Consider the following 11584-nt stretch of genomic DNA (forward strand, 5'->3'; position numbering starts at 1 on the left):
TTTAGTGCACTGCAGAGAAAAACGAACGACAACTCTGCAAATATGCTGAAGAAGGTACTTTTTAGTGAAACATACGACACACGTAAACTTATGTTGTTAAATGTTTTATAAAATCAATTTACAAATATTCTGTGAGTTTCAATCTGCCAGTGATATCATGTGAATATTCATAAGGAGCTGATTATCGTATTTCAGGATTATTTTTTTGTAAAAGGGGGGGGGGGGATAGGCTAGAGGAGGGGATTGAGTCTGCATGACTCAACCAGTGTTGAACAGTGTTCCGAGTAATGATTTAGGTCCAAACTAAACTAGTTTTCCCGGTTCTAGTATATTTTCTCACAGGTGCCAAAAGTATATCAATTTTAATCCCAACGATATGTCCAATACCATTTGCTTCCATTATTTCAGATATAAAACATTTTGTTTTTATATTTCACTTCTGTATAAACAGGTCTGGTACATGTACAATCATTTTTAATTACATAATGTACGTATAATCATTGAGCCATTCCAGTCAAAACAATGTTAAAATGCTAAAATCGACTTAGTCCATGAATTTGCGCATGCACTTGTAAGCCTAAAATAGAATAGGCTATTTTAAAATTAATTACAAATCGATGATATGTTCAAATACATATGTATACATTACTCTTAATGATTTAAAAATTTTTATCAGATTTGTTGGTTTTATTTGTCACACTATATTATCCGTCTTTATATATATACATGTACATGTAGCCGGGCATTTTACACAGCTTATCCACCCATTTTCTTATCTAGTAAAACACCCATATCTGGGATGCGATGATGACTACAAAATGCCTTGCCGTTCACATTTTGACAGAGATTACCTTCAAACCTTTAAAAAAATGTTAATAATAAAACCTTTTTACAAATTTTACCTTCTCTGCTTTTGACCGATTTCTACGCTGCTTGTATCCTTCGTTTTCCATATTTTCACTTAATTTTTTTTCACGACAAAAATACCATTTTTGGAGCTTGGTTTTCTTAAAATGCTACTTGAATAGGAACAATATTCGTGATTAGATTTCACTCGCTGAAAGAAGTTTATATCAATTGGAGTTCACTCGACCATACATGATCACGAACTGTTTCACTATTACCTAAAACTGTTACTTATTTTTTTTCTACTATATTGCAGACAACATGCTATAATTTACATTGTCTAATATAAATTTTTTTGGGTAATTTTATTATGTAACGTTATGTGAATACATGTACGTACAACCACATGATGCACACCAGGTTTTACTGAAAGTAATAATCGGATATGATTTTCACCCAACCTTGAATCCCATGACCAAATAAAAAAAATCAAATTACACACACAACTAAAAAATAACGGAATAAATGATTGTTCAAATGTATTAAAAACGGTAAGAGAGAGAGAGAGAGAGAGAGAGAGAGAGAGAGAGAGAGAGAGAGAGAGAGAGAGTACGTTTTGTTTATGTTCAATACTGCTGTCAGCATTTCAGAGAGTTACATGTAACATTAAATACTGACCGGTGTAATGACATTTTAAAAAATGTCTTTCACTAGCTTTTATTTATCAATTAAATATATTATACTTTTCAATAGGTCACATTTTTTTTACAAAGTGTCATGTATATGAATTTATTTACGAGAAAATGTTTTTACGAAAAAACGAGCAAAATGCCGGAAAATCTTGACACACTGTTGCAACTGTCAACATCCGGCGAAGAGGTCGTCTGATTCCACGGAGCTGTTTTGAGGAAAAAAAGAACAGAAAACTGTAAGTAAACTACAGACAAGTGGATGGGCAAAATATTGTCAACAAACAGTATCAATTTTCAACGAAATTATACTATTTTACATGAGTTGGTATGATTTTGAGGAAAATAAGAAAAATTAAGATTTTTTTTAATGCATTGATAGTTTTTACAATTATTTACTTACAAAACGGTCGTAGCTTTGCAGCTGTTGGTAAATTTGTAGTATCTTTAACAGATCCAGCAAAATGTCCCTTGCTAAACGTCTCTGGCTAAGTCGGAGCATTCCTATTACACGGTCGAAATTGGCATCGAAGACAGTCTTTATTTTGTCGTCTGTTTTGGTGGAGTTTAACATCATGAAACTGGATCGTAAAAGCTTCACGGATGACTCCATGACCTGTCTCTGGTGACCTGTCAGCCTCATTTTGAGAATCTGTAAGTTTCTCTTTGCCATGGAAACCAATTTCGGAGACAGCAGACCTCGATCAGCCTTGAGTAGCAAGAATTCTTCTGTTCCAGATAATAATTTCTGTAAATATGAACGTATTTTAAAAATGCCTTTCTTGATCACGTTTTTTTTCTTCAAGTATGTAAATAGTATGTGTGGAAAATGAATGCATAAATTGCTTATTCTGTTGTCTAGGGGGAGGGGGGGGGGTCTTAATTGTTTGTAATTTTGCTGTTTGTTGTTGTTGTTGTTGTTTTGGTTTTTCCTTGAGACATTCTTTGGATATTCAATTGTACATACATGTATTTATTTTCTCATAATTGTTTGCAATAGTGACAAAATTGATTTTATATGAAAACGGACACCTATGATTCATAATTACCTGAAACTCAATGCTTCTTTGCTGTAAGCGCATTATCCTGTTCATCTGGACCAACATTTTTACTACGTCCAATGAAGTAGCGTCTAAGGAGAGGCAAGCAATTTCAGTTTTAATAAGGCCTACATATGTATGCATCGTTTAATACCATTTTACACATCATTTACATATATCTTTATTTCAAATCCCTTTACTCTGTAATCTATTATACTTACTAAATTTAGGCGAGGACTTTTTGGCCCCAAAGAGTCGAGTGAATTTGATCAGGCTTTTCCTATGTTCTGGTCGCACCGTTAGCCATCCCGCCAAATTGGAATATTTGCTCTCAGAAATCAAACATCGCTGCGTCTCCTTCTGGTATTTCAGGTACTGGCATTTAATCTTCATCTCCTTGATACAGATGTGGATGCACAGTTTCAAACTTGGGACTCCAGTTCTGGTTATTGACTTTACTTTTGCTTTGTTGATTTGTAAAGGCGTTCCTAGAAATTAATATACGACATTCAATTTCATAAAGGGACATAGACACGATTTGAGTACAAAATTTTAAATTTTATTTTTCCATTTTTATTGTTTGAAATAGTTAAACATTGATTTATAAGCAAGACATAAAGTTTGACTTTTTTGCTTTTGTAAACTAATCTCGAGCCTTGATACTGTTTTACATATATTTTTGCAAATAAATATTGCTTTCCTGTTGATTATTTTATTTATGAACATATTGACCTTGCTTGTCACGAGTCATTTTGTCAAAGAAATGGTAATTACATATATTACATACTTAATTTGTAAACAATTTGTAAACAACATGAAAAAGTAGATAATTATTTATAAGACTCGAGTTTCGTTTACAAAACTGATTTTTTCTCCGTATCTCTGTCTTAACTTGACTTTTATTCGTCTTTTAACATTCAAATTTTGGTCAATCATTCAATATGCGCAAGTAAACCATTTTATACATATAAGACAATCAAAAATTGTGTCAAAGTCCCTTATTCAGATTTCAAAGAAAAATTAAACTACTATCTAGTATCTAAAAATCGTAAATTAGTTGTTGAAAGATAACTGATACAAAATATTACGTTTATTTTATAATAGTCTAAAGCCTGAGAAATTGACACGCCTTCAACATGTTCAACGGTTATGCCAGTTCAGGTACGTCTTCTCCTATGTAATCCGTAATGTTAGGTGTGTAATGATAAATCAGTAATAAAAAAAATTCAAATTTTTTGGAATTCAAATAAACCATGCACTGCAGGCAACGTAGTTTTCTGCAAATATTCTCCCGGCTGCTATATATATAGCTGTAAGCTGGATGCTTGAACAACAAAATAGATCTATAAAAAATTATTTCATTGCGGTTGCTAAGTAAGGCGGAGAGGGGGTTAATATAACACTCAGTCAAGTGACAGTAAATGCTCTTACACTGTGTCATTCTTGAGGGATAATCTGAATGAGTGAACTTTATGACCTACTTTTACGTTTGCACCATCTTCTCTTGTTTACTGGGGAAATGATAAGAATCTTACCAGACTGTATTTCATTCCACTTTAAAAGCAGGAGTAGCAGAAAATATAAACATTTCATCCTCATCTTTGTACAAACTTGACCATTTATGTGACGTAACGTTCAAGTTACTTCAATGAGTGACGTCAATAATAGTTGTTTTGACATCGGGTTCGGTATTCACCTGTCATAATCACGTGATAAAACTGCAGCCATGATGGTGGGTGTCCACAAGTTTTGTTTTATCGCTTCCTGAAAATAGTATTTTGTGTTCTTTTACGTTGTCAACTTTTTAAAATGATCTTCTTTATACTTTAGGACGGAATAGATGACAGCCCCGACCTTTTGGCGGGCGATGGAGGAGACAAAGTAAGCAAATATGCACCAACTCGTGAAGTGTCACTCCCCCTTGTCAACTAGCAATAACAAGATTTTTGTGTGTGTAAAATGAGAATAACGTGTCATAAATGATTATATTGCATTAAATAATTTCTTATTTATTGTTTTGGATAGGGAATGTTATTTGTAGAAAATCTAAGCAAATTTGAGTCTTTAAATCGCCGAATCTTTGATTTTGTACTATATCACTGTATCAGAGTGTCGTGAAATATTTAGTTTCAAAATCATAGAAATTTTATGGAAAATGAAATATTGTTGTAAAGTATCTATTACACATCTTTTATACATGCTTAATCCATTGAATTTTGTTATGTTTCAAATTTATAGCACAGGGCAGAGAGCGTTGACCTGTCAACAGATACATCATTACTTGTTGACATATCAGATGCGTTAAGTGAAAGAGACAAAATTAAGTTCACAGTACATACAAAGGTAAAATGCAGGAACATTTTTATACATGCAGTGCGAAGTATGATAAGCAATGTTAAAGTTATCAATATCTATATTTAATTTCACTCTGCGTTATATACATATCATATTTAGACAGACTATTTTCAATAAATTTCAATCTTATGCTTGTATTCCTATGTGCAAATTTTTAGACAACACAGTCCAGATTCAAGGAGTCAGATTTCTCAGTTGTGAGACAACATGAAGAATTTGTGTGGCTACATGATAGATTTGTTGAAAATGAAGAATATGCAGGTGTAATTGTAAGTTATAAAGTATTCTTATAGAAATATGGTACATTTTTACAAGTGTATAGTGTTTTGGGGCATTTTTTGGTAAATTGATTGTTGTAAGTTTTTGAGTGGTCTGTTTTTACAAAATTTGAGGTTAGGGGGTAGTTCTTGTTGAAAATATCAGGATTTTTTTTATATTAAAACTACATCAGATTTACGTTGCATTTGCTTTATTCTATTTTTTTGTGTTTAAATGTTCACAGAAATCTAAAGCTAATTGACAAGAAAGGTCGAACTAGAATTATCACTTAGGTTCATATTCTTAGACTTGAGGGTAATCCAGAGAATTATTTAATTCAAATTGTAGATACCACCAGCACCACCTAAACCTGATTTTGAGGCTTCAAGAGAAAAGCTTCAAAAGCTCGGAGAAGGAGAGGGAACAATGACGAAAGAAGAGTTTACAAAAATGAAACAAGAATTAGAAGCGTAAGTTACGAGGGCTTAACAATCAGGGCCATCTTTATACTATTCATAATGTCTTTAAAGAAGAGCTTTGTTCATAGATATAGCAAAGCTAAAATATTTGGAATTTTTTCTTTACTAATTGATAGTTTTTAGCAAAATCTTATCAAGAAATCTTATCATGAAAATCTAAGTAAAATCTGATGGTTAATTGGTTGACTGCCTGGCCTCCTTAAGTAACTCGATCATTTAAATATCTTGCCACACACTTGCATCCATTTTCTTTTTTCTTTCTCATTTCTAACTTTTGAGATTTTATTTGTTTCTTTACAGAGAGTATTTAGCTACTTTTAAAAAGACTGTAGCTATGCATGAAGTGTTCTTACAAAGAATTGCTGCTCATCCTCAGCTCAAAAATGATGTGAATTTTGAAGTGTTCCTTGCTTATGATCAAGATGTAAGTTAAACACACATTTTAATCACACTTGTCAGAACGTGCTATCAAGGAAATTTAACATGTATATCCTTTGAATGCTTTTTTTTTCAATCCTTTTCTCTTTAACGATACAATTTTTTTGGGCAATGTGGGTGACCAAGTAGCACAGTGGACAATGCACTCGCTTATCACCACTGCGACCCAAGTTTGATCCCGGTGATCGACTAGTTGTATGTGAAAGGGTATAGTGGTCACCTGCTTGGACATGTGGGTTTTCTCCGGGCACTCCGGCTTTCTCCCACATCTATGACCCCCTCATGCTAACATCTGTGCCAAAGATATTAATATAAGTTGTAGAACTTGTTTATCAAACGTTTTAGAATAAATAAAGTTCAGTTTTTTTTATAGAAACATGTTGTAAACAACTTAATGTAGGTTTTTTTAATATCCATATTTTAGTTGAGTGTAAGAGGTAAAAACAAGAAAGAAAAGATCGGAGGATTTTTCAAAAGCATTACAAAAACTGCAGATGAAGTTCTTCTTGCAAATCTTAAGGTAAGACATTTGAGATGATGTTAATTACAGATATTTAGAGTACCAATTAATGATAAACCTGATATTGTTTAAGTATTATTAGCAACAGTATGTGATTAGCCTGACAGTATTGTTATTTTCTTTTTTGAAACAGGATGTTGATGAATTCTTTGAGAATGAGAAGAGCTTCCTAATGGAATATCATAACAAAATCAAGGATGCTACACAAAAGTCAGACAGAATGACAAAGTGTCATGGAGGTGAACATTTTGAAGATTGATTTGTATAAGCTGTCAACTATGTTTTTTTTCAGTTCAGATCACAGTATGATCTGCAATTGATCTGCTGGCATATTTCAAGTTGGTCAATATGTCAGGAGAGCTTTAAATTTGCAGTTCAAAAATGCCATGTTCTTTGGAAAATGTTCTTCATTACTGGTACTAGTATTTGAATTTGAATATTTTGTAACATTTACCTTCTGATTGGAACAATTGCATTTATGGAGTTATGAACACAATTCAAGGTTGTAGGTAAGCAAACATACATGTTTAGGTGTAAACAATAATTTGTGTGTCTTATATGACACAGATAAAATATATTTATAAATGCTGTTCTTGCCTCAATATTAGTTTAACACATACTTCCTTGTTAAATTACAACTGTTCCAAAAGTGCATGCACTTTTGGATTGTGTTTTGAAAAATTGTGATTAGATCAATTGAAAAGATAATAGTGGAGGAAATGTTTATAGGCTATGGTGAAATGAATTCCATTTATTTAAACATGTGTTGCCATTTATACACCATTCCTTCTAATTTTTATTTTTATTTTGCAGAAGTGGCAGATAGTTATATCCAAATATCTTCAGGTTTCGTTCAGTTGGCAACAGTTGAAAATACAGAATTAGATAAGTATGATCATTATGAAATTACTGTGACAATTCACTTATTGAAACTCTGTTGAATGAATATTGAAGCATATTTAATTCCATTTTAACTTCAGTTTTAGTGTGGATATACTTGCGATATAAATTGGCCACTTCCTGTTGTTTTTCAGAATATTTACAAAGGTTGCTGAAGCACTTGAAAAAACCAGGGTGAGTTTATATTATTACTAGGACTAAATTGTTTAATTTATATAAGTACCATGGGATCCTCTCAATTATTGAATGACAAATGTTTACATTATGTCATCTGAATTGACTAATTTGTTATTACCGGAACACTGCATGTATGCAACTATAACAAATTCCACTAGATTATTGAATGAGAATATTCAAGAGTTTGTCATTTGAATTGACAGAAATTGGAGGGGAGGGTAGCAACAGACGAGGACCTAAAATTGAGCGATACGTTACGGTACTACATGAAGGATTCGTCGGCAGCCAAGGACCTACTTTACAGGAGGGCGAGGGCGCTTGCCGACTACGAGAACGCCAACAAAGCCTTAGAGAAAGCCCGCCTAAAGAACAAAGAAGTCGCACAGGTACAGGATTTTTCTTCTTGATGTCACAAAGTCATTAAAGCTGAACACTGCTCGTAAATAGGCACCATCAAACAGGTGCCTGGTATATAAACCCTTCAATTATGTTAAACTCGTGGCCACGTGTAGTATTCCTTTCGTGGTTCTTTGGATTTTATGCATTTATTTCTTATTTTATGTGCATATTTTGTTTTTAAATTATATTTTGACCGGTTAATTTGATGTTAATATTCTACTGGCTAGTAAAAAGTGCGTAAAACTTGATAATTTCATCGCAACCGAGTAACACGGCGAGGCAAGATGTACGTCCACACAGGTGAGACCTCTACAGCAAAATACTTTAATAAACTGCTAAGAGGTCTGCAGCTTATATAGGGGTTGTAGGGATAACGGTGGTGAGAGAGAAATATGGCGGACAGTGCTTATTTACGAGCGCTGTTAAGCTTTAAGGAAAAAAACAAATCAAAATGCGAAAAACTGAGGCTACAAACAGATGAATGATTTTATAACATGTACTGTGACTGTGTATCAAGAAATACCTTGCAATATCAGGTATGTACAAGAAAACTGTCAGTCAATGTGACATGTATCCTGTAGATCAATGGACTTTTGTAGAAGTTCTGATTAGCAGCAAAAGAATAACTACATCTATGAACAAATATGACTTGAATGCCATGACATTTGGCTTTGATATACACTTTTACTGTAATTTACAATGTACATGTTTATGAAGGTTTAATCATATGCAGAATGATTCAGGTTGATAAGGAAATATTTTAAAAGCTTTATTATACTGCATTGGTGATAAACATGTATGACCCCTATTGTGGTAACTAAAAATGAAATGTAGAGATCTGTTACCTTATTGTGACACCCCTAGCATGCACTGTAATTGAATAAAAGGAATATTATTTGAAAGTATTTATATTTACTACCGGAAGGTAATTTCAAACTAATGCAATACATTAATGTTTCAGGCCGAGAAAACCCAGCAAACTGCATGTGAAAAATTTGAAAAAATATCTGAAGTAGCAAAGAAAGGTAAGAAATGGACAAGAAGGTACATGTATCATAATATAAACCAAAAAAACTGTTTTAATTATTTGCAGGCTATATATATGCCCATAAATTATACATGTATGTTTTTTGTTTTCTTTCACAGAATTAACAGAGTTTAAAACAAGAAGAATAGCATACTTCAAGAAAAACCTGGTGGATTTAGTAGAACTAGAATTAAAACATGCCAGGGTAAGGACTCCATTGAAAAAAGTTTTTGATCATATGAGTTGTACTAAAAGAATACTTTCTCATTCATAGACCTAGATGTTTTCTTGCACTTGTGTATGATATAATGTATTTTTAAAAAAAAAATTTTTTTTTTTGTTTGTGAAGGCGCAGACCCAATTACTAACTAACTGTATAAATGCTCTTCGAGACGATGCATGATTCCATTTGTAATCTGTGATATTTCCATTTAACAATCACAAACAAATCACGGGCCAACATACCAAGGGTTGTATATCCTGCAGTCAGCAACAAATCAGAAAGAGGAAGTGAAATCACCTAGGAGACATTTTCAGGGTGGATGTATTATCGTTTGATTATTTTTATTATCAATTGGTTTAGTTTCGGGGTACGTTGTTTTGTATATACTATCTACACGTCAAACACATTTCATCATAATAAAACATGCATATTTATAAGTATGATTATGTATCCTGTAATTTCTTTCTTATATTTTCTCGTCTTCGACTGTTTATGAATAGACTAGATGACCATGTTTAAAAACAAAGGTAACGTGTTAGATGTTAATGTTAACTGTTTTTCTTTTTATCATTTGCATATTGTGAAAGTACTCATGGAACAAATTTTATATCTTGTTTGTGTGGTTTTGGTGCATTTATTTTTCATTAGTGCATTCAATGGATTAAAAAATCTTATAAAAATTTTTTATTCTCTTATATAAATTTGCCATTTGAAGCTACAAAGCAGTAACTATGATGACCCAGAAAATTTTTGGCTTCATTTTTAATTTTAATTAAACAGTCAAATGTTGAAATAGAAAACTTATTTGACTATGAAAGTTTGTTAAAGGGAAACACAAACAGAAGCAAAATTGTACGTCATTTAGCATAAAATCTTTGTATTGAGATGAAATTCAAGCTACTATTTGGTACATGTATTAAATTTTAGTATGAGCTGTTGAAAGGCTTGCTTTCTTAATTTTCAATATGCAAAAAATGAAATTGAAATCCAATTTTTGAAAAACCAAGAAAAATTTAAATAACAACCAAAAAAAGAGAGAAATAGTGTGACTGCATTAAAATATGTTTTATCTAGACCCGTTGTTTCCACAATTTTCACTCAACACCGCCCATTTAACCAATTTTCCTGACCAATTATCTTTAAGAAAAACTGGTGCAAAACCTCTGCAAGGTTACCGGTATTTTGAGCAGTTTTTCACGAATGTTTAAATTGGAATTTTTGTATTACACGTCATTTTTAGCCCATTTTTCATAAAATATATGAATATATCAATTTCTGAAATTCATACATTTGAATACAAACGAAGTAGCATTCCATATTGGCTTATTAGTATAGAATTGCAGTTTAAACAATGATGAAAATTACTTGTTCTTTTTGATAAATTTACTTTGTTTGTATTTACATGTGCAGGTATTATAGTAAAGTTTTTTTTGTTTGGTAATTTAATCGCTAATACTCGATTTTCTGTGGCTGTATGTACATTTTAAAACATATATTCTCTATCCTCCTTATTTTTGGCAAGATGTATTTGTGATTTTGTTTTTATACATAAACAATCATGTATGTGGTTTTATGTATTTGAAAATGAAATTAAATTCTCTGTTTCCATGTTAGTCAGATGACAAGAATTTTTAATTCATGTACATATGAACAAAACCTTTATTTTTATTCCAGCTGGCTTTGAAAATAAATGTCCCATTACTGGGAGTGCTTAAAATAATATTGCATGTTTGCTAAGTATATGTGATAAATTAAGGGGACATTACTAGTCTGCTAAATTGTGATGTGTATACGTGCTGTTTGAATTTCCTATCCTATATATTACTTGTACATACATGCAAATGAATATTGAATATACCATACATGCACACATTATGCGTAATATTTTCGTATTTTTACTCTATAGCTATAGGTCAATTGCAATGTGATTTCAAATATTTTGCATTACACTTTTTTCGTTATTTTTTTAACAGTACAAGGACAACAAAAAATACTTTCTATATTTTGTTTAAATGGTGATCATTACTTTATTTTGAAGAAAAAAGACTGTGCTGCCTTGTTCCAATGTTACAAATTTCTTTTAAATTGTACATTTAATAGTGTCTTTTGTAATAATGTGATGAGTGTTTGGAATGGTTGGTTACAGCAAGGCAAGAATAAAAGTAAATTCATTGGAAAATATATGTGTTTTCTTTTGTACAGACATACATGTTGCTACATGTTGGAATGTATA

General features: G+C 31.9%; 2 protein-coding genes across 3 annotated transcripts; one reads left to right on the top strand and one right to left on the bottom strand.

The window, feature by feature from the left end:
* Positions 1-1547: 1547 nt before the first annotated feature.
* On the bottom strand, positions 1548-4250 carry LOC117689382 (uncharacterized). Of its 2 annotated transcripts, none has more exons than XM_034470295.2 (5): positions 4111-4250; positions 2797-3063; positions 2585-2667; positions 1939-2283; positions 1548-1744 (listed from the first exon to the last, which is right to left on the bottom strand). In XM_034470295.2, the coding sequence occupies exons 1-5, from the start codon at positions 4172-4174 to the stop codon at positions 1640-1642; spliced, it is 864 nt and encodes a 287-aa protein (XP_034326186.2). In that variant the 5' UTR covers positions 4175-4250; the 3' UTR covers positions 1548-1639. The 2 variants fall into 2 exon arrangements, with proteins under 2 accessions (XP_034326186.2, XP_065943174.1); XM_066087102.1 differs by having other exon boundaries at positions 2585-2703.
* On the top strand, positions 4232-11530 carry LOC105342074 (sorting nexin-6). Its single transcript, XM_011448905.4, has 14 exons — positions 4232-4307; positions 4406-4456; positions 4814-4918; positions 5089-5199; positions 5537-5658; positions 5968-6091; positions 6530-6625; positions 6759-6864; positions 7439-7514; positions 7660-7699; positions 7906-8088; positions 9063-9126; positions 9248-9333; positions 9478-11530. Exons 1-14 carry the CDS (start codon positions 4302-4304, stop codon positions 9529-9531), a joined length of 1224 nt encoding a protein of 407 aa, XP_011447207.1. The 5' UTR covers positions 4232-4301; the 3' UTR covers positions 9532-11530.
* The last annotated feature ends 54 nt before the right edge of the window (positions 11531-11584 follow it).

The sequence above is a fragment of the Magallana gigas genome, chromosome 6 (genome assembly GCF_963853765.1).
Source record: "Magallana gigas chromosome 6, xbMagGiga1.1, whole genome shotgun sequence".
In the NCBI taxonomy this organism is placed as follows: domain Eukaryota; kingdom Metazoa; phylum Mollusca; class Bivalvia; order Ostreida; family Ostreidae; genus Magallana; species Magallana gigas.